At 39.5% G+C, this 23634-nt stretch overlaps 1 protein-coding gene across 1 annotated transcript in view; it reads right to left on the bottom strand.

The window, feature by feature from the left end:
• VCAN (versican) overlaps positions 1 to 23634 on the bottom strand; it is a 113044-nt gene that overhangs the window by 58679 nt on the left and 30731 nt on the right. Inside the window, exon 6 of the mRNA XM_064439346.1 lies at positions 11991 to 12284. Coding sequence (XP_064295416.1) covers positions 11991 to 12284 — 294 coding nt within the window. The remainder of the gene's footprint in view (positions 1 to 11990; positions 12285 to 23634) is intronic.

The raw sequence follows: 23634 nt of genomic DNA, 5'->3' as shown, positions 1-23634 counted from the left end.
CTAACAAAGTCAGATGAAATGAGAAGAGTAGCAGTATTCTTCATATTCATTGTTTATATAATTACCCCTAGAAGAGCTCATATTATACATATACCCATCAAACAGCTAAGTACCAATCAGGGAATATAAAAGTTTATTTCATGATGTCATGAATGAGTGGTACTGCAAACCTGTGGGTTTTCTTCAAAGCTTACTGTAACATACAGCTCAAATGTATAAAGGGAGTGAAATACCACTTTAGTTTATTTTCAGCACATAATTACAAATTGTGAAAAGGAACCCTCACAGGAGCAAGAGCATGCTTAAGCAACAGGAACAAACATGCCATCAGAAAGTACTGTGTTACAACACAGCAAGAGCTGCTGCCCTGCATTTAAATTATACTGAGAGAAATTTATTATGGGGAAAGGTGAGAACCGTAAACCATAAGATCATAAACAATACTATAATGATGTTGATCTTTGGAAAACACTTCAAAGATATACATCTGAAAGTCCTTCACACACGAAAGTGCTCTACATTAGTGTTGAACATGAAAAGGCAGAGTGCTGAACCCTCTGAATGATGGGAAAAGTAAGGGGGTGGCTATCCTGGACTCACAAGAGACACAAAGAAAGGTCTTTCTAGTGAACCAAATCGTGATGTTTTAAAGAATCTTCCTGCCTTATCGCTTGTCTACTACTTCTGCCACAGATTTCCATCCTATCCAATGAGGAAATGTGTGCTGACAACCATGACACTGCAAAGTCTGGTATCAGATTTTAAACTCCTGAAAAGGTGACTTTGTGCTATGGAAAGAGGATTTACTTGGGAAAAGCGCAGGGTGGAAGCATCCCTTTCTGCCAATTCTTCCAGGTCGGTAATCTTCAGAAGGGCAATGGGAGCAGACAGGTGGAAGATGTGGATGTCTTAAATCGGTGCTGTTAATTACTAAGTGACTGAGAGTCAAAGCCTTTTATGGGTGCCAGTTAAGAGCAAAATATGGCCCTTTAAATCACACTAAGCACATGAAGAATGCATTAAACAGGCTGTGTATATGAGAACTAACTGCTTACCAGAAAGACACGACTACACCTATAGCTTCTTGCAGAAGAAAATATTGCCCAACTTCTAATAGAGCAGAGAAGTCTATTCCCCTAACATGCAGAAATCAAAACAGTTACAGTATTTTACAAAGAAATATTGAAGCCAAAGGCTCATTATTATAGCTGCGAGTTAATAAAAGAGATGAGGATGATCAAAGGACTGGGAAGCTGCCATACAAGGATAGGCTGGGGGAGCTGGGTTTGTGCAGCCTTGAGAAAAGGAGGCTCAGAGGGGATCTCATCACCATGTACCAGTACTTAAGGGGTAGCTACAAAGGAGATGGAGACACCCTTTTTACAGGGAGTCCCATGGAGAGGACAAGGGGGAATGGAGACAAGTTGCTCTTGGGGAGATTCCGATTGGACATGAGAGGGAAATTTTTCACACTGAGGACAGTCACCATTGGGATAATCTCCCCAGGGAAGTGGTTGACTCGGCCACGTTGGACACCTTCAAGAGCCGTCTGGACAGGGTGCTGGGCCATCTTGTCTAGACTGTGCTCTTCCTAGAAAGGTTGGACTAGATGATCCCTGAGGTCCCTTCCAACCTGGGATTCTGGGATTCTGTGGAACTTTACTCAATGTAAGGTATGAATATCAGTTATCAAGGGAAAAAGTGAGCTCTGAGATTGGATATTTACTGCCTGACATATGGGGATGAAGATGTTCTAGATGACAGTACAGCCTTTGACTGCCTTGGGATTTGCAGGAGCTAATAGTATGAGGAAAGAAAAGGAAGAAAATAAGTGAAAAATTTAGAAAGACTCAACTTAGTCACATATTTGTGCAATGACAGCTTATACTCAAGCATACAGAGAATGTATGCACAAATCAGTTTTTTTCACACACCCATGTCTAATTAGGTACCCCTTTGATATTTGTAGATATGAATTCCACATGTGTAAGTTAGGGTCACACAAATATTTATTTAGTTTCACACACCAAGCTTTGAAAATGTCACCTGTGCAAGAGAGCTATTTGATTTACCCTAAAGTAGATAGGCTTGCCATATGATGGCTGCTTAGGGTTTCTGGAAGAATGGGTAGATTTACAAAGTAGGGAAATGAGGAAAAAGAGCTGATATTTCAGCTTTCTTGAATGAGAAGTGAAAGTGAAAAGGAAATTGTGAGGGTAAGAAAATATGACGTCGCTATGTTTAGAAGTGGTGGTGTTCTTTGCCAGCAGAAAAAGGAATGGATTCTTTTCCCTACCATATGTTAAAACTTCTTGTGGTTTTACAAAGAACACTCAGCTACTTATACACTCTTTTTTTTGTAGGTTAAAACATTCAGTTGAGCAAGAAGGAGTAAAGTTCTTGAAATCCCACTAAGCAAAGCACAGCCTTAACACAAGTGGTTTTTGTTTTGGCGTTCTACAACCTAAAGTGGGTATTTATTGCTCTTTTCAATGCCTCTGTGATTCAAGCGTGAGACAGTGTTCACACAATCAAGAATCAACAAATTCTTACAACTTTTTTCCCTGTCTGCTTCCATGAGAGTGGTATAAACCACAGAGCTTTACTTCACAGCTAGAGAGTGAAGAGCGCACACAGTACCTTAGCACTGTCCTCCTGAGTGGTAGTTGGTAATCGTTATATTTCTACCAAAGAATCCGCCGGTTTGCCTTAACAGTTCTTTTTTTATGGCAAAATGGAGAGCAGGCAGCATAATCTTATCTTCTCCCTTCTAACCATAGGATGAGTTTCCTTAACGCTGATTGAATTTCTTTTGCAGCCAACATCAAGTATATTTTAAGTGACTATCGAGATCAATGTTTGGAAGATTATGAAACCGTAATACCCTCTAACAAAGCTAGACAAAAATGCAGGCATGAGAATAGATTTTAGAATTTGTGGAAAAAAAGGTGACTTCATTTCATCACTTCTGGGAAATTTTGTATACTTCATCATGACCATTTATGAAGCTTTTTTAAAAGTTTATCAGTAAACAGCCATATTTTCCTTTGTGGAAACTGACACAGCATTATCAGTGTGCAAAGAGTAGTTCTGCTTAAAATCAACTACAGAACCTCTAAAAGTGCTTTCGCATAAATATGATATATAAGATTTTTCATACAGATCATACAGGTTTGCAAACTTATTTGAGTGGATCAAAAAAAGATGCTTCTTCAAAGACAAATATATCAATGCTATTTTTTTTTTCCTGTGGGAAAAGAAAAAAAACAAAGAGAACGTTCCTTTTTTAATAGACTGAACATCAGTTTGAACTGTCGTCCTCTCCACCCAGATGTTTTGCATTACTGTACTCTTTGCATCATGCGTGCAATATGCTGTCTCTTTTGTCCTTCTTCTGATTCAAGACATGAGACAGGTTTTCCTAATAAAATTCGTGAACATATTAGCTGCAAGATAGCAAATTATCTCACCAACAGCTGCTCATATCAAAGAGTATCTTGTAATTTTTAAATCAATTTCTTTTATATTGAGCAACCTGCATGAAGTTGATTTTGGATGGAGTATACGACTTCACAGAGATAGTATATTTTTTCCCTCTTTATTTATTTTTTGTTTTCACTGTACAGCATTTTCTTCCTCTTCTCTCCCACCATTATTTGAATAAGGATTCAAAATAATGTAGCAATATCAAAACCTAATATTTCTTCAAGAAATTCACACTATACAACTTTAGACCTGGTTTTGTGATTACCAAATAAGGATTTTAGTATGTTCTGTGCTGCTTGATAATACTTTCAGGATATCTGGATGTATTTTCTGGAGGAGAAAATGCTTATTTTAAAAATTATGTATATTATATATATTACCATTGAGATATATATTTTTTCAGCATAATCAGTTCCACAAAATTTTTAACCATGTGTGTAACCTGAGCCACTTGAGCAGTTTCTCTTCACTCAGAAATATTGTTTTGTGGTTACATTTAGGTATGTATTTAAGAACCTTGAAGAACATAGATCCTACAGATAGAAATTTTTTTAAGCCATTGTCAACAGCCAAAACAACAAAAAAATTTTTTAATTCAGAACAAAACCTGGAAATAGTGAGGTTTTTATGTGAATAATGCCAGAATAAATTATTCCAAAAGATCAGTAATGTTGAGAGAGTAAAAACTAATGGTTTGACATCTTCCAGCCCATTTAGAGCATGACGTCTATGCAGTGAGGTTGCTTTGTTAATTTCTGTTTGCTGCTTTGTTAAGTTTGTTCTGTATGTCTGTCCTTTTCCTGCTACCAACCCTGGCAGAGAGGACAGTCCTGAATTTTCCACTGACTCCAAGAGTTATGCCAGCTGGAGTTTAAATTATTGGCAGAACCTCTCAAACTGGACAAGTCTAAGAGTAAGAACAGATTAAAAAAAAAATCAAAATTGGTGCTCTGGGTTACTGACTGAGCCAGAAACCTCTCGTTATTACACTGACACAGTACCCATTCATTCACTCATTTCAGGAAGCAGAAAGGTGGATGGGTGATGTGGAGTTTTGCTCATTACTTGGAGATATGTGGCAGCACAAGGAGGATTCAAAATATGATACTGCAGCTATAAGAGTTTCTCTATAACTCCAGATGTGTACTCCCACTTACCAACACTCTGTTTTGACATCAAAATATGAGTCAAATTCAATGATAAAAGTAATTTAAAAATCAAAAATCAATATCCATTCCCAATTATGAAATATATGCAATATCAGAGAAAATTACTGTGGTTCTGAAAAAAAGAAATACATTTAAAAGCTATTAGGCTATCTTATTTGTAAGGAAAAACCTAAAACCATGATGAAAGATAATGCATCCTCTTCACACTGTTGCCCAAGGTTCTTTTCTTCCAGCTAACAAAACAGCAGAGGCAGCAGCTCTATTAGCTCTGTGAACACAAATATTCTTAAGTAAAACCACTCGCTGTTTCCTAACTTCTGAAGTCAGATGGTTAAAGGGGGAAGGATATGTTACCTCCTGGCTACCCCACATGCAAGTGTAGTTCTGTGAACAAATTATAACCTGTCAATCTATCCACAAAAGAACAATAGCAGAAAGCATTTTTCCTTCCACATTATTTACAATAAAACTGCCAAAGAGGACAAAAAATCATCAAGCCTCTTTAGTCAGCTCTTCCTAATGAAATCTGTATCCCAGCACCAAATAAAAGCAACAATCTTTGCTTCCTGACCGCAAAAACTAATTGAAGAACAAAGAGAGCCAAGAGTGTCACTTGGGTCAGGAACTGACAGCAAAAATCTTGCTGCTTTTCTCTCCCCACCTAGTGTGGAAGAAGAGAAATTACCTGTATGTCCCATGAGTGATATCCAGTTCCCACAGCAGTGATCAAAGGTAAAAAAGAGCAAAAGCAATTTACCTTTCCTGTACTTGAACACCTAAAGGAATGGAACTTTCACTTCTTCACCTTATTGCTCCTAATCCTGTCCTTGTTACCTGACATGTTCAGTCATCTGAGGGAATAAAAAGAAAATGCCTTCAACTGTGTCCTCTTTTCTTTCCTTTCCTTCTGTCCACAGTGTTTGCACTTAGGGACTATTCTTAAGGAACACAGTTTTTAATGAACTTGCAGAATGTAAGTTCACTTCCTTTGGCAAAAGAAGTGTATCCTTCTGAAGCTCTGCCTCCTGAGGCTCCAAAAGTTTGCTCCACACACATCAGCCAGATTGACAAATCAGGTTCTCTCTGTTCATACTTTACAGCATTTAAAAGGTTAAGCTGCACCCAACCACCACCTTCTTCTCCGTCTCAGGATGAGCTATTAGAGAGGTCTATGGCACAGGATTGTCTGAAGTGGATTGAAATCATCTTCCCTTTTTCAGCATGGTCTGACTGATTCCTCAAAATTCCTTCAACATGCAACTGAAGCAGAGTGGTGTAAGAGGCATGCTGAGAACTGTTAGCGTGCGCAACCCCTGTGGTGTTTGCCTGTTGCTATAAACCCAGCAGAGCTTCAGGGATTTGTTCCTCATACACCTGGGCCAAGATATTACTGGAGATCTCTGCAGCTATGTAGGTCTTGCTAAACTGCATACCTGAGAGAAGCACACTGATCTACCTTCTTAGCAAAATAACAAAAGCTACAGAATTGTTATCTGGTGGTAGCTGCCTCACTAAGGCATTGCTCCACATTCACAGAGGGGAAAGGCAGCATGAGCAGAGCCAACAGCCCTGTATGCACTGTTGTCGGTGCCATGACCTTGAGAGGCTTGCCTGCTCAAAGGCATTTTACTCGTTCTGATACTGGACTGAGAAATGGTGGAGGACACTGGCTTTATTATGTTCAGCACTCTATTGTGTTCTGTTTTCTTCAGATCGGCAGTTTTGTTCCCTGGGTGTCACCACACTCAATGTCTTCAGTATTCTGTGGTCATTCCCAAACTGATCAAAAATCCACAGGTCTCCCATAATACAGTCCCTGACATCAGGCTGGAAATAATTCCCTCATCCAGGAAATAGCTGGGACATGTAGCTACCAACAGTTGCTGTGGAGAAGGACAGGACTGCCTAGTTATTCAAAGTTTTCCAAACTAAGTCAGATGCAGCAAATGGGAAGACAACATTTCTTCTGCCAGCTTTAGAGCTATGCCTAAAAATCTTGTCCTTTCTGCTGCTGAGCAAGTGGAGCACAGTTGATGTGTTTTCAGCCTTAGCCTGCAATCATGGTGGCTCACACTGTAGGACCTCCCAAAGAAGGGGCTTTTTTCTCTTTCCCTGCTCTGAACTCCTCCATAGAAGAACACTTCCTGCAAGTCACCTTGCATTACCAAACACCCCTGTCATAGCAAAACACTCTTATGTGAACTGACAAGAAACAGAGGGTTTGGGCTGGAGAGGTTTTGGTGGGGTCAGGGGAGAGGTTTGCAGAGAGTCAATTATTCTCCACTTTCATTACAAAGTTGTCCTGCTCCATACTATGAAGGTTGCTGCTTCCTGCACTACTTCTATAAAAGTGCACTCTGATTTTGAGCTTCAGACGGATGAAGCTTCAAAGAAAGAGGCCCTCAGTCACAAGCAGTGGTTGAATTGGGTACACTTTTGATGGGGCTTTATTGAAACAATCAAAACAACATGGACTCCATTCATGATGAACACGTATGGCAATGCTGTCTCAGAACTGCAATTTTCCAATCTCCAGCTAAAATGAAATCATAATGCCAAACAAAGATGGCATAACCAAAGAGAGACAGCAAAGGTGCATGAAACAAGGTCAAAATGAATGGGCAAATATGAAACAAAATAGTCAAATCCAGAGCAAAACAGTCAACACATGTTCTGAGTCAAGCAAAAAATGTTTTTCTGAAAGATTCGCCAAAATCAATACAGGTCTATGAAAGAATTCAGCCTTAATAAATCAGTGTTTCTCAGCAAAATGCAGATTTATGTCTGAAAAATTCAACCACCTCTGTGTATGAAGTTCATCGAGTTCAGGTTTGTTGCAGGTACATAAGACAAAAACTGTACACATTTTGATTAGTGTTTTTCTGAAGCGGAATTCATTCTACAGGTGCTACAGTATAAAAAGTTCCATCCAAAGTCAGCTGAAGTATGTGGCAAGATTCCCACAAACTTCAGTGAATTAGACCTGGCGAGACTGGGTGGCTGAGGGATGGAATTAAATAAATACCCAATAGGTCTATGCAAGAACTAACTATTAAATAGGTACCCATTAAAAAAGAAAATTTTTTGCTGATACAATATTTTATTCTCTTACAACTAAACGTAAGTGTTCAGCAATAGTTGTTCGACTTTTTTTTTTTAATTGAAAATAGAAGTTCTATGTATTAAAACTTGAAAAATTTTTCCTCTGATGACGGCCTCCAAAAAGCTTCAAGTACTTAATCGTGTGTCTAACCTGAAACTTTTTCAAGCCCCATCAGATACATGATTAGGTACCTCTAAGATGAAAAGAAGAACTAAAAAGTCTGGCAAAAGTCTTGGAGGGATGAGAGGAAACATGCGGATAATGTTTCAGAAACTCAGAGCCATGTGGTTTCTGTAGAGTAAAAAACACTTGTGATCAAAGCGAATAAGGTTTTTTTTATTTTTTTAACAAGATTTTTAGATTTTAAATCATGTATTATTAGTCTGGGCCGCTTTTATTTTCATAAAGTCAAGACACTCTGTACAATGTACTTTCGTAATCAGAAAACTGCTGGAGTTTAAATCCTGAACTTAACTGTACTCTTAAATGTTGTTTGGGTTAGCTTGTTTATTGAAAGTAGTGTATAACATTTGTAAGTTGAATTTACTGCTTGGGTTACTGTTTTTCATGTATCTTAATAAATACGATTCCTTTTTAAAAGTAAGTCAAATGTTCAAAATATGGATTGAGATTTCTTTTAACTGCAATTTAAAATAAATATTTTGAGAGTTTCCACCAGAGAGACTTTCAATCACAGGATAGGAGTGAGGACTCTAAGCGGGGCTGAAGAAAGAGATATCCCCTTTCTTAAATATACATTGTGTCTTTGTAATGACTAAAACAGATACCTACTTTGCCACAAATCTATTACTTCACAGTATGCATAAATTCAAGCATTGGATTCATCCTTTTTGTGACTGGGAGGCATTTGTTTTGGTGGCCTTACTCAGGGAGTACGGTATTACTCAGCATGAGCAAAAGTGGCAGATGCAGGTCCTTCATCACTGCCATTTCACTTCAGACTAAATACGCAACATGTGGCCATAACCCTCAAAGCTGAGTCAATGGGAACTTCACTAGCTTTCACACAGGAGGCAGAGGGAACTTTACGGGATGCTGTAAAAAAACTGAGATCACCGCATGAACATCTGTGCTGCAGACCTTCAGCACTGGTGCTACCTGGGTAGCTGGCTTGATCCTGCCCTGGGCACAGAGGCACTCTGTGTTTTTCCCTTTAGCTGATTAAGATCTCATAAATGCAAATAATGACCTCCCATTTTTTCTTCTTTGTCAGCAACAGTAGTGTTTTGCTGGTGTGACTGGGCATTCAGGCAAAGAGGGAAACAACAAAGTAATCTGAGACACCTAATGAGCACAGTAAGAGCTGTAGGCACTGGGTTGGAGTTACATGGAAAGAGTTGAGATCTTAGGAAGGACTGTGCTGTTGTCTGCCATGATGGGAATCACTGTGTAAAAGCTTCGTATCAAGACAAAAGCAGTCAGAGCTTGGGGATAGTGGACTTTACGTGATGGACTACTGCACTGAAACTTTGAAATAGAGATAATGGGAAGTTTTGGAAGAAAATTCCAGGCAAAAGATGGTTTGAAACAGAGACTTAAATTCAAGCCTACTGCTACACTGTAGAACCAATTTTTCTTTCTTTCCCTTTTTCTGCCCCCAAAAAGGTACTGGCTCCGGTGAAGAGTTACAGCTGGTTCCTGTGAGATACCAAGCATCTTCTGAGAGGGAAAGAAAGCTTTCACTAACTTCTGAAATATGTGGCAGACAGGCACCCTGAAGGAGGGCACATGGTTCAGCAGTACACTCCTGCACTTCCCTACACAAAACCAGATGCATTTGGCAAGACCCGAGTCATCTTGCTAGCAGCATTTAATTAATTCTGATCTAATGTTGATTGCAATTAAAATTGTTAGAGCAGCAGCACACTGTCTACGAAATTGTGTTGGTTCTGCTTAGTCTTTTTTTTTCTTGTAAAAAGGTTGATAGTCATAGACTATTTCCTGGGTTGCAAACTGATGAAATATTTATTCTCATGTATCAAGGGCAAGAGTTTGCATAAAAGGCAGTTATACAAAAGGCAACAACCCAATACTTATCAAGGATGTTTTTTAGAACAGTTGGTATGTCACTAGAATTTGTTAAATAAAACTTTCAGAAAGAACACTGAAAAGGCACTTGTTTGAAAGTGGTGAAATTTACACAAACAAACAGAAAGTTGAAATTTGTCTTAACTAAAGACTAGATTACAGGCAAAATGTCCAGTCCCTACTTAGGTTTTCAAAAGAGACTGATGAATTTCATCGCCACTAAAGTCAAATTATCCATGACACTTAAAACTGATCATAAATATTTTGAGGAGGGACAGAAGGAGTGATATGACAAAACTCTGCTCTGCAGATTACAGCACATACTCCTGAACTTAACTAGTTCTTATTCCCATACGCAGTTCCATTGAAGTGCTTTAGGACTCCTTCTACATGCAAAGTTTCGGAACACCTTACCCACAAGTAATAAAGGAAGAAAAAAAGCCCAATCCTACTTGAAAATATTGCAGAGAAGGCTGTCTGAGAACAGTAGACTGTCATGTTACACCAGATGTTGGGATTTGTTCTCAAGCAGTAAGGTTTGTTCATAAGTGAGCCTTCAATGGAAAGATGTGCAGCTGCAGTTAGTTCATCATGTACAAAGATGGGGACAGTACAGGCCGCATATTTCAAGCAGTTCTGACTTACAGTCATAGGACTGAGTCCAAAAAGCCTAGATATTCATAGTTAAAGACCAAGTGCTGAACTTTTAATTCAACAAAAGTAGCCTTTACACCTTAATATCAATTTTACTACTGGCAACCACAGGAACTTCCTTGAACCGAGAGGCCTGCAGGAAAACTGTTGGGCAATCCAACCACCCTGTGCTGCTGAGGAGGCTGCAAGTCTCAGGGAAGCAGGATATTCAGCTGGGAAGGAGCAGTCTCATCTCTTTGATGTGATGCACCTTCCAACAGCATCAGTGTCCTCTTGCACAAAAAACACTCCTGTGATGGAGGGGATCTTAAAGGACAGAAGGTGATGGGATCTTCTCTTGACAGACAGATAGCTGGTCTGTGGTATTTGAAAGGGCTGCACAGAAACTTACATGTTTGCACTTCATGAGATGCGTGGATGGCTTCTTGGAGGTGTAGGGAAAGACTAAGTAGTCATCACTAATGACAGAGAGAAATGTAGGAGGTACATTCTGGAGGAGGCCAGGCAGGTGAGACCAGGACCTCCATGGCGGTGGTCTATGAAGCACTGCCAGTTCTGGGAAGGCCTGGGAGACAGGCAGGGATCTGGTACTGATGCACAAGTGAGATGGTACAGTGACGAGAAACTCAGGTACACTAGAAGCTGGTGAATGTTTTGGGACAAAAGGAACCTATGCAAGGATAGGCTGCTGATAATAATATCCTGATAATAATATCCTGATAATAATATCAGAGCCAGGTTGCTGGCACTGAAGATGGAAGAGATTATAGAGGAATATTAACACCCAAAGCCAAAGGAAAGCTAACAGGTGTGGAGGAGATCTGGTTTAGATTGATGCAGTCTATCAGGTGAATATGGCAAATGCTTGAAGCACCTCTGAAAATACCAGGAGGGAAACAAGCAGGATTAAGAAAGGCAATTTAGGCCATCCACAATACCAGCTGACTGGCAAATGAAACACTGAGCAAGTGAGAAGAAAAGTTACAACTGCTTTAGAAGCTTAAAAAATATGATGGGACAAAATGCCTGCAATCCAGAAATAGACCCCAAACCACCAGCATTCCAGAGACCTGAAAATGGCCAGGCTTGTACACAGTCTGTAAACAACTTCTCCGATTGTGATGACTGGAGACAGAATATCAAGTTAGATGACAATCATTCACCTGGTCAAGTAGGACATTTCTTCTGTTCTTATGTTCATTGACATGACACCAAGATACCAGGGTACACTCAGGCACCAAAATATGTAGCATTCACAGTCTCAGGGTGACTGCGTCACTCTGCGTAAAAACACTGCTCAGATTGATATCTTACCTTAAAACTTTGCCTATCTTTATCTGCCAGTGTTAACTTAAGACATTTGTTTTAGTTTGGCTTTTCTCTCTTTTTTGTAAAGCCATAGCAATAAAACAGTTTTTTAAAACTCATGAGCACCACAAGAACTGAAACAAAACAAATATTAAAGAAAACACTTCTCAGGGTTAGCATGGTGAATGTACTGAAAATTATAACAAAAAAAAAAAGCTTACGTTCATAGCAGTAGGCATCAAACTTGCTATCTGGGTAAGGAAAGCCTGTTTGGTTCTCATAGCGATACAGGGTTCTCACCCCAAGTAAACCTCCACCACACTGGGGCCTTGCCACTGAGGCTGGGTAACGAACACTGCCATCCGCCAGCCAGCCGTAGTCACACTGGTCAAAGCCATTCCTCCAGGCAACATACAGGTTCCCAACAGAAGCAAGAACACCATCTCTTTTCCGACACAGCTCTTTAGCTTCCTCAAAGGTGAGCTTCTCAGGGACTGAGACATGAACCACTTCATCTAGAGGAAGGAAAACACAGATAACAAAGACTGAGTATCACATTCCACCATCAAGTCAGTTTAGTTCCCCTCTTCCAATATTTTTTTGCTTAAAAAGATCAGATAGTCAGATTTTAATACAAAAATGAACCTACCAGGAAGCATGAGAATTTCTATGCATACTTTGTGTGGTGAAGTACACTGTGGTTGGAGATTGAGTCCCTCCCTCAGTCTCTAAGCAGATGTTACAGCAGCCTTGAAGCTCCTTTGTGACCTCTGTTGGAGTAGATTTTGCAACTCAACTGCGTTAATTAAATCCAGTCCAACAGAATTCACTTCCTCAGTAAAACAAATCTTTTACATCTGCAAGCCTCGTACCTGACCTTTTTAGTCATTATTAGAATGTCATTTGAGACACACAGAAAAAACTAATGTTCTTCACTGGCTGCTCCACAGCAGCTTTTACTGTTGTATTTTCATCAGTCTTCATCTTGTCTCACACGGAAAAAAGGTGAGGGAATGCTGTAGACAGGTTGCATGCACAAAGCCCTTTTTGTGTGAAAACTTGAATTAGTTTAGAATGCTGCTAGTACAGTTCAGCTTCCATGGAGTAATGATTTGTACACAATAGCCTTCCAGTTGGAAACTGAAACAAAACAAATAGGACATCTAATAGTTTACTTCCAAGATAAATCACCATTATGCAGTTGGCTTGGTTGCCTCATTCACCCAAACGCTATAAAGAAAATCAAAGCTGTAATATTCATATCCTTGGAATGAAACAGTAAACTGACCCCTTTCCAGTTTTTGCTCAGGCTTCAGATAGAACTGATGAGACCTAAAAAGAACATGTTCAGCTGTAAAAAACAGCACAAATTCAAAATATTTGTTGCAAGACAGCAATTTTCTCCCTCAACAACAGTAGGGCAGAACAACACAGTCACTGTTGCAGGAAAGCAGTGCTTATTCATATTGGACATGCAATCAGTCTTACCTCTGCAGTTGTCTCAAGGCAACCTAGCAAGAGGCACAAACTACATCACACCAAGCATTTTTAGTCACATCAATATTACACTTGTTTCAGGTCTGAAAGGAATGCAAGTGTGAAAGGAGGCAATGTGCCAATTTTCTTTTTCCTCCTAGGTAGAAACTCTGATTTGTTATTACAGCTGTAATTTCAATTCCATAGTGCAAGTTTCTTAATACAAGTTGTAGGGAGTTTCTAACTTAGAGGTAAAGGGAGACAGCATGTCTATTGGACAGACTTTAAGATAAGGAAAGCAAAGAATCATTCACCCTCAGAAGTACCAGAACGCTTCATTCAGCCCTTCAGACCACATGGATAATGTACGTTTTTATTAAACACTTCTGCAGAAGACAGCTTTTTCTGCATCAAGGGGCAGATCTGGTATCATGGCCAGTACAGAATGATGGATGCCGTCCTCCCACCATACTGTCCCAATGGCAGCATCATGAAACAACGGAGCAAAGAAAGGCCTCTCCAGGGCAGCCCCCTCTATTCTGAGGATACCCAGCAGCCATGATGGGTATGAAAATCAGTAGTTAAAATGAACGCAATTAAATAGCAGATAAGATCGGTCAGTTAGACAAGAAAATGAGACAAGTACAAAAGCCAATGTATTTTAATGGTTTTCTAGTAACAAATACGATGGATCAAAAAGTAAATGTCAAACAATCCGACATTATTTCTGTGAGAAACTAATTGAAAACATAGGAAAATGGGTAAACAGTGCAAGATTAATAGCAAAGCAATTTTTCCATGAACTGATCTGGATCACTGCCTCCAAATGGACCTTGTGCATATCACCATTAAAGTTAGCTCTGAGCTGTCATCTGCACCCTGCTAATGCAAGGAAACTTAATGAATGGTTACATGGCTTCAAAATCCAGGGTTCAATCGGTACGTGTGTAAGAGTTTTCTATTGAATCTATCCTACTGACCCTACATGTATTTATTGGGTCTATCTACTACAGTCAGCTGCTATCATATAGATACCATCTTGGTTAAAGTGTCTTTTAACATAAAAACTAAATTATTAAAAAAACCCATGTGTTTAAAGAAAACATGCAGCCTAAGCAGAACAGTCCATTAAGTCGAAAGTCTCATTCTTTGCCATCAGTTTGGTGTATTATAGGATTTGTGAGGATAAATTCACAAAGAATGCAAAAAGGTGCCAGAGCAATCAGCAAAATGCCCTTATTGTCATTTCATCATATATCAAGTAAATGTTCATTTACTTCAGGAACGGTAGTGATAAGTTAGAGGGTACAAAGATGTTAAAACATGGCAGCTTGAAATTGCTCTAGTTAAAGAGTATTTTGTTACGATTCCAGAATTTGTATTTTAAAAAAAGAAATCTAGTAAAGGGCAAAAGTCAAGATTCCAAATAGCAGCCATCACTAGGAAATATGACTCTGCAATTTTGCTGTCTAGTTTTAAAATAAATTAAAATTCTGTGTGACTGAGTGTGCACTTAATGTGCATAATAATTCTTGTGATGAAATGTGAAAAACAAAACAAGAGCTTAATAAAGGCCTTGCTATATAAATCCAAAAACACTTAAAAGTTGTCCTGCAATCTTCCAAAACTACATTACAACAACAACAAAAAAACCAAAAAAAAAAAAAAAAAAAAAAAAAACAAAAAAAAACAAAAAAAAAAAAACAAAAAAAAAAACAAAAAGAGAGAAAAAGAAAGTCTTATGTTTTCTGTTGAGCCCTTGGGAAGAAAACAGTGCTCAAAACACTTCTCCAGCTGAATGGCATCCTTTTGATTTACAGCAGCCCTAAATTATGTGATAAGAAAGCTTGCACAATCTTTCCTGCTCACCTGGAGTCTTTCTCACCTGGAGCGGACTGTGGGCAGTTATACTTCATGCGCAGCAGACTTACCACTTCAGGGATATGGTGACCCATACAGCAAAGAGACATCTAAGCAGGACCTACCATTTGCGTGCAGTAAGTGCAATTTCTTGGAATGTGCAGGGATGATGTTTTACTATCCATGTCACCTCTCTGACATGATTAATGCTGAGACACTAACTCACTCTCACCACCAGTCTCCTTCATCAGAAGGACATGTCTACAAAAATACTGATATTTTGGGTGCATGTTCTGGAAGTGTTACTTAATAATCCCCTACCTATTTATCCTCACAGCAATGTGGAAATTCTGTTTATCTTATGTGAAAAGAGTGATGGTCCTACTTCACTGTCAATGTGGCTTTTTGTCTCACAGTGAGAACTTGGGTTGGAAACCACATTGTTCCCCAGTCAGCCTGCACAAAAGCTGGGCAATAGAGCCGGAAGCACAGAAGGCAGCATATGAATAAAGATGCCAATTGCTGAAGGAAGAACAGCAGAAGTTCCAGGAATTTTCTCTGGCCCTTGGGGAAAAATTGTCTGATGGAGCTCAGGTTCTGCTGAGCTTTTTCATGGACTCAACCTCAAAACTGACAGAGGCTTTCAAGAGGCCATAGAAAAGGACTTGTGCTCCAATCCTGACCTCCAGCATGTCTGTCAATGTAGCTGAAACATCCTGACTCCTTCAAAGTAACAAAGAGAAAAGGATTTGACCCTTGCACAGAAACTTCCTCTAAAAAGCAAAAAAATAATGGTTAAGCTAATAAAATTTATTTAATCCATGTAGTCTCTAAAATTAACTCATATTTTTGGAAGGACAATCGTTTCTGTATTTAGCAGGAAGATTCATCCTGTCACAGTCTTACAGTATCTTTATTATGATATCTGAAAACTCCTCAGTTTCCCAGCCAAAACATTGGAAACAAGGAAATTAAGAGAAAACTTGTCTGGTCAATAAACAAATGACATAGTCACCAACTATGGGACAGATTCAATTTGTGTGTGTGTTAAAAGCCATGTGCAATGTTTTTATAGCTGGAGTACACTCCTCGTAACTTAGCAGTGTTATGCAGGCAAACCCCAGGGCTTAGACCAGCAGATGAAGATAAGCTAGTCCTACAGTACCAGGGGGTGAAATGGAGACCGTGACAATGTTTAGACTGCAGACAATAATGTATTGTATATTATTGCTGGCTCCTGTTTAAAACCAAGGTTCAGGTCAATCGTCCAGCCTCAGCAGTCAGACCACTTAAAGAATCTCCAGGATTTTCCTGTTACATGCATCTGTTTTGCTTGGTTAAAACATACATCTGATGAAAGCCATGCTTTTTCCCTCTCTTTCAAATATATCAAGTTAGATGAAGAAGCCAGGTTTTTCTTTTGAAGACAAAAGCTGATTCACCACAACCCCCAAGGAAAAAGCTTAAGATCTACAGACTTATCAGCTGGTTTTATAGCAAACTTCATTCCTTTGAAGCTCAATTCATTTATTCTCCCTCATCAGAAGACATCTTACTGAGCTGGGCATGTTTGTAGATGTGAATTTCATGAATCACACATCTTAAAAGCAAGCACAGAAATAAGGGCAGGCTAGAACCATAGCCAGGGGTCAACACACAACATGTATTGACTAGGGTAGAACTAATCTAGATATAAGCCTTCCAGCACAGACCTCACCAGTAATTTCTTTTTCCATAGATGAAGCCACAATTAAGGGATTGGCAGGCTGCTGCTTCCTAGAGAAGGTCTTTGAGCTGAGCAGTGTGGCACTCTTCCTAGAGCAGAGCATCATGTCCTCAACTTCACATACCATCACCCACCATGCCAGCCACAACAAAATGAGCTAGAATTCAATTGCACCTGGCAGATGAAGGCATCACATTCAAGTCCATGAAAAAAGTTTTATAGATGTCTGAAATATTCTCCCAAACTCCAGAAGAGCTTAAGAGGTGACCTGTGAGTCTCCCACTGAATGCTTTTGGCAGATCTGGTAGCACAGATGCTGTGCATGGTGGCTGGTCAACCACCTATGACACTTCCTCACTATTATCGAATTCATGTGACAGAACATGTGAGAGAACTAAGGAGACACTTATATTTATTTGGTTGTAAAATTTTTAGTCTTTTTTCCCCATTTTGCTCTTCCAGAGCAACAGAAGCCTTCATTATTACTGCCTCATCTGGAATTTGGTGCTCACAAGCTTTACCTTGTGTTTTGGTGCTCAGATACTACAACCTCCACTACACAGAATCCCAGAATCCCAGGTTGGAAGGGACCTCAGGGATCATCTAGTCCAACCTTTCTAGGAAGAGCACAGTCTAGACAAGATGGCCCAGCACCCTGTCCAGACGGCTCTTGAAAGTGTCCAATGTGGCCGAGTCAAACACTTCCCTGGGGATGGTGACTGTCCTCACTGTGAAAAATTTCCCTCTCGTATCCAATCAGAATCTCCCCAAGAGCAACTTGTCTCCATTCCCCCTTGTCCTCTCCATGTGACTCCCTGTAAAAAGGGAGTCTCCATTTCTTTGTAGCTACCCCTTAAGTACCGGTACAAGTACTGGTACACTACCTTCAGCGTCAACTGAAGAAAGACATAAGAATATCCAAAGTGATATTAAATACACAAAAAGCTAATCATTCCCATATGTTGAAATGCTTAACTCCAGTAATTTTAAATCAAAACAAGACAAAAAAGTTCCAGTACCTTTCCATCTTAGCTTCTTGGTGGTGTTCCTGTTTGAGGAGAAGAAACATTCTCCCCCACTAAGAATTTGCCGGCTCTTCTTTTTTGAGCATAATGGGTCTATGGTGAACTCCAGACCTGTTCATTAGTTGTTTCTGAGAGATGGTGGAACCCACCAAGCTCATCAAGCAAAGATACCCTTATGGGGATGTGAGAGCTCTGTGACTACAGTTGCAGACCAGGGTAACCTGCATCAGGCATAAAGGATGACTGAAAGTAACAAATAAAATATATTCTGATGTTACATGGAACACTCTAAGGACATTTCCCCACCTGCTGCTGTAACCTGATGTTACTGCTCCTCATAAACATTTGGTCACAGCCACATTGTTGGCAGTCCAAAGCTCAAGCAGTCAGGAGACACTGCCATCATTACTTTCTTTTCCTCAGAAACATGAAATCTGTCCAAATTTTCATCTCTAGAACACAATCAAGTGTACCAATAAGCAGGAATATCATGGCCACTCTGGGGACTAAATCATTTACCTTTGCACCTTGAGTAGCATGTGCCCTAAGGATTTCCGTTTCCTTCTCCTCTCTTTCTCTTTTTGGCCAAAAGGCCTACGTAGAAAGGCAGTATCAGCCACCAACAGGAGTACCAGACTGCTTGTGCACCAAGGAGGGAAGAGGTACTGCCCACATCTACCCCTCCTCTCCACACATGCATGAAGATAACAGAGATCACTACCTGTGTCTTGAATATTCTGGAAAAAACATACAGGTTCATATGGGTCAAGAAAGATCCCAAAAGTTTCACCTCTCTTCACCATAGGTGGGGGCCTTGGAGGCTGCTATTAATTAGCCACTTTATTAATCCAACTCCTGCTCCAGTGTTCCCCCCTTTTCCAGGCTGCACAGACAAGACGCCTTGTCCCAGCTGCCGTTCCCTTCCTCCATCTTGCTGCTGTTAAGAGCTTGTTTTCTGACACACCAGACTAGTAAAGAGGTATCCACAACAAAGCCACAAATTTCTGCAAAACACTCTCTAGGACTGGAAAACCACATAGACCTAAGCAGCTACGTTCAGCTTAAAGCAGAAGGCTAGACAAGGTGAAGAAGTGTCTCTCTCTTACACGTTAGAACAGGTTAGTTGATTTTTTTTTTGATGCACATGAGTAACAATTTAATTAAACTCGCCTGAATGTCTTAGGTCTATTTTATGTAAAACCATAGGCTGAACAAGAATCCACTGCATTTGACAAGACTGAAGGAGTATACTTTTCCCATAGGCTTGCCCTCAAGCTTGAAGAGTAGCATGGCAATTTCTATACCCTTAGAGAGCTCTGCTGTAGCTGCAAAGTATCACTGGCTCTTACTTATACAGAGCGGGAAAATAAACTCTACATTCTATATGATTCTGCTTTTTTTTTGTGCCTTACTCTCACCGAAATCATTTAGACATCAGGATTTTTGGATCTCCCCAAAGATGAGCTTTACCATGTTATGAGCTTGAGTACAATGCCATGCATAAAAAACCACCAAGGCATCATTTACTTTTTGGTTTACTCTATTTGGGCTCTGTACCCGTCTTGAGAAGTCTTGGATCCATGACTCTGCTTTAGGTCACACAATTCAAGGCTGCAGAAGTGTCCAGCATAAGCCAATGAAAAGGGTGTGACCCTCCTGGCGCTGAACTAAGAAGAAAAGAAAGAAAAGACCCTTTTCTCTGTGCCCGTTTTAAAATCTAATCTAATTGTTGCTCTAGAATCAGAATGGACTCCTGAGAAGATCTTTAGCTGCCCAAACACAGAAGAAACTTCTTACCTGAAGCTATATTTTAGACTATGACTTCATTATTTGTTTTTATTCTCACAGAAATTTTCATGACAATAGCGAAATTGCATGAGACTAGGTGGAAAGTATTTAAAAGACATCTGGTTTTGTTTTTCCTTTTTCTTCCCTGCATCGCTGTAGGGGGGGAATGGTGCATGGAAAGGAGACTGCATAATCTTCCCCACAGCCACCCCAAAATAACTTTCTTAGCATGAGTCCCCATCTGCATATTACATGTGCTTGTTAGACATATATGGCTTCTAACTGGCTTTGGCCAGAAGACAATGCGCAGAGTAGTTTGTGCTTTGGCTCTGCACCACACGCTCACAGCCCCTCACTTCATCAGTGGGCTTTGGCGAGCAGATCTCACTTTGTCTCCATTTCTGACACCATAGCACTGTCAAATCAATCACATACACGCTTATCTGAAGACAGAATAGAAACCCCTCCTTCCCCATCACTCATTTCCATTCAAGGGATTGTTCCATAGAAGGCTGTGGTGAAGACACTGCTTCAGCTGGGGGTGTTAAGAGAACCTCCAAACCTTTGAGACTCAATCATTTTAGATTAAACATAGTACACTGAAATATGAAATAGGATGAATGTAAATAAGTCTGTAATGAGAAACCATGCCCAGTACCTATTTAATGATATTTTGACTCCAGAATCTTATTTTTATCACAAGGAACTCAGAAATTTTAAATAGGTCCCATAATTTTTCTTCTGTGTTTTTCAGCAAAACTGAAAATATTTAACTTATAGTTGTGCAGTCTTTAATCTCTGTGGCTTTCCTCAGAACAAGGAAATGGTAAGAGTTAGTGTAGACAACTGGTTTTAATTTAGGCTAATATTTTGTGTTTCAAGGAGAAATCCATGTCTCTGAGCTAAATTTTGTGATTTCATATGGCCAGAAAGGAAGAAAACTGAAATGGTGTTGTTCCTACAAATCCTCAGTGCAAGTACCCAAATTAGTACTGTAAATTCAAATCACATTTATGCTAAAACGTACAGCAAGAATTCCTACCACCATTTATGGCCTTCTGGGGTAACACGCTAATAGTGGCCAACAGACCAATAACTGTTCAATGACTTCCATGATGACATTCTCGTTATGGCCCAGATTTTGATATCATTAAGCAAGCACCATCTTATTCCATGAATAGTCATCCCACTGACACAGGCTCTCCAAATAAGGACATATTTAGTGCAACTAAGTCTAATAGATTTGGCATTGAATCAGAATAGGCTATGCAGATATCAACTTTCAAATTCACAAGGGAAAGACCATGTTTAAGGACAGTTCTACAGTATACTGCGTACCATGAATGCCCTTTTTTATCAGTGAAGTGTTGAGAGCGTTCATTACACGAGAAAGTTCGTACCTTGCAGAATTGGCATTAGGTGGACAGAGCAATCAGAAATGTGGCATACCCTTAGATCTTGAGCTGTAAGTCTTCTAACAACATATGAATGTGACGAAATACAGCAAACAAAACACAGGATCTAGTTTACTGCAATACTCACTTTCCAGTAACTTCCACTGACATTTTATCTAATTCTCTGTCTTCTATGGATGAGTAGTTCCAAAGTGTAATCTCATTGATGCTATGTAACTTCAAACAAGATCTGCATTTGAAATTAACCTTTGTTCTTAGAAAAACTGCTTCAGTTACATAGGCAAAGCCATCTTGGCTCCTTAGCCTCATCATAAAAAGGAAGTCTGGCTCAGAGGCTCAGGTTTCTGTGAAGAGACTGAGGAATAATTCATCCTGCGTTATACCTTGATGCGGTACTGCATCTTCCTACCGTGCATCAGTTTCTCTTCATCCAAACAGAATAAATTAACTCCTCTCCATGTCTGTATGACATGCCTATACCCTATACCCATAAAACCATCACTCCTGAGTTCTAGAATTTATTTTCTGACTGCAGTTCATTTGAAAACTTCTGAGAAAATAGGAGAAAAAGAAAAAAAAGAAAAAAAAAAGAAAAAACAGAAACGAAGTAAGGAGGAAGGTATCTTTTGTTAGCTATTATAGTAATCTGCCACTAAAATTGATCAATATAATTAGAAAAAAAATCCCTATGCAGCAAGTTAGGCTGTACAGCTAATGGCAATTATCTCATACACAGCAGTCACCTATAAACAGCACATAAACGGATAGCTTAATGATATGTTTTCCTATTTGCTCAGTGTTGACCTGACTCTGCTTTCTTGAAGTCAATGGTAAAACTTTAACGGGAATTCTCCTCTCTTCTCAGATTCAGCTTACTGCCACAGTAAAGTGCTTCTAGTGGCAATGCCAATATCTATTAGCATAAAAAAACATGCAGATGTCATTTGTCACACCATTTTGCCTCACACCCTCTTCAGTGCCAAAAAACCATACAATATGTACCAGCCTAAGACGGAGTGCTCTTCCCCTAATTTGGGAGAAAAGACTCTAGAGCATTTTTATAGATGTATATTCTGAGAATCATGTAGTGAAGCCTAGGTCAAACACACTTTCCCTGTGGGAAGTACGGTAATGAAACTCACAGGCACCCTTGCCGCCTGCAGAGTTTCATCCCAAACCTGTACCCATCTCTGTCAGCATTCTGTTACCATAGAGCGTGCTTTGTAGCAGTCTTGGAGAGCTTCAATGGATCTCAGATGTGAAGTGGTCAATCACAGTCTTCAAGTCAAACCTACCAGCCCTTGTAGATCTTGCCTTTGTAGGTGTTTAACTCTTGCTCCAGGCTATGGAGCCTTTAAGATAAAGGCTGAAACTGTGCATTTGCTTTAACCAGTTTTCCACAGGAAGCTACTGTGCAAAGAAGGTGGTAAAATGAACATGCCTACTGTTACCTGGCTTGATATGCCAAATCTCCCCAATATTCTGTGCTAGCTTATAATTCTTAAATGCTGAAGGTTTCATATCCAAGCAGATTCCATTACTGCAGTCCAGCTGATAGGCCACAAAGACATGCATATCTTTAAACAGATAGTCTGTCACCCACAACAATAGGACAGAAATGTATAGCTATTCAGAGAGAAAAGCCAGCTCATAAATCTTGGTAAACAAAATTTTGTAACAAAGAAGAATCAATTAATGTTGATGAGAAATTGAAAACTTATGTATGTGCATCTTCACCAAAAACCACTGCACAGTTGCTGCAATGCCTTTGAGCATCATGGCCTGGTTCCAGGTTGTTCTGAGAACAAAACATTAACCTCATCGAAATAGGCTTCACTTTTTCCTTTTTTTACAAATTTTTATTTTTAAAAGCTCAGTGAGGGTATTTGACCCTGAGAAATTGCTGGCTCACATGCGTCCAAGAGAAGCTTCTCCATATTAGTTAAATTTCTCTGTTCTTAAAAGGGAAAGGAGCAAGGCATTGCTCTTCACCCAGGAACAATACAGATTACTCAAAACTTCTTTTTGTAAGCTAGGAAAGACACAAATTTATTTTCAAAGCCTTGATTCAAAGATGATCCAGAATTCAATCCCATCAAGGACTGATGGAAGATCAATGTTTTGAACTCCACGTGTTCAGATGTGCTGCTCCCTGACAGATATAGATGGAACGTTAGTAAAATTATGACAGTGCTGAGCACTGGCAAGATTCCGACAATTTTCAGAGTTCCCAAGCTTATATGTTTTTTGAGTCTTTGCAAGACTTGTATTGCTTTTATTTTATAACCCTCCAACATGAACAAGGGCAGATCCTCAGCCACTAATAGTAAGAGAAAAATGCTTACTGTTTACAGTGACTAAAGTCTCAAGTCACCAGCAGGAGAAAACACTGAGCACCTTAATTTTGCAATTGCTTGTTACAAATACATGTATACATACAAAGGCAGGCTTGCTCAGAGCCATGGCTCGTTTTTTTTTCTGCTGACTTCAAGAGCACTGAACTAAATGCATATCAATCAAGATCAGCCCAAAAGAAATTTAATTAGGAACTACATGTATTTTTTTTAGAAAGGAA

The sequence above is a fragment of the Phalacrocorax carbo genome, chromosome Z (genome assembly GCF_963921805.1).
Source record: "Phalacrocorax carbo chromosome Z, bPhaCar2.1, whole genome shotgun sequence".
In the NCBI taxonomy this organism is placed as follows: Eukaryota; Metazoa; Chordata; class Aves; order Suliformes; family Phalacrocoracidae; genus Phalacrocorax; species Phalacrocorax carbo.
This window is presented reverse-complemented; position numbering and strand designations above follow the sequence as displayed.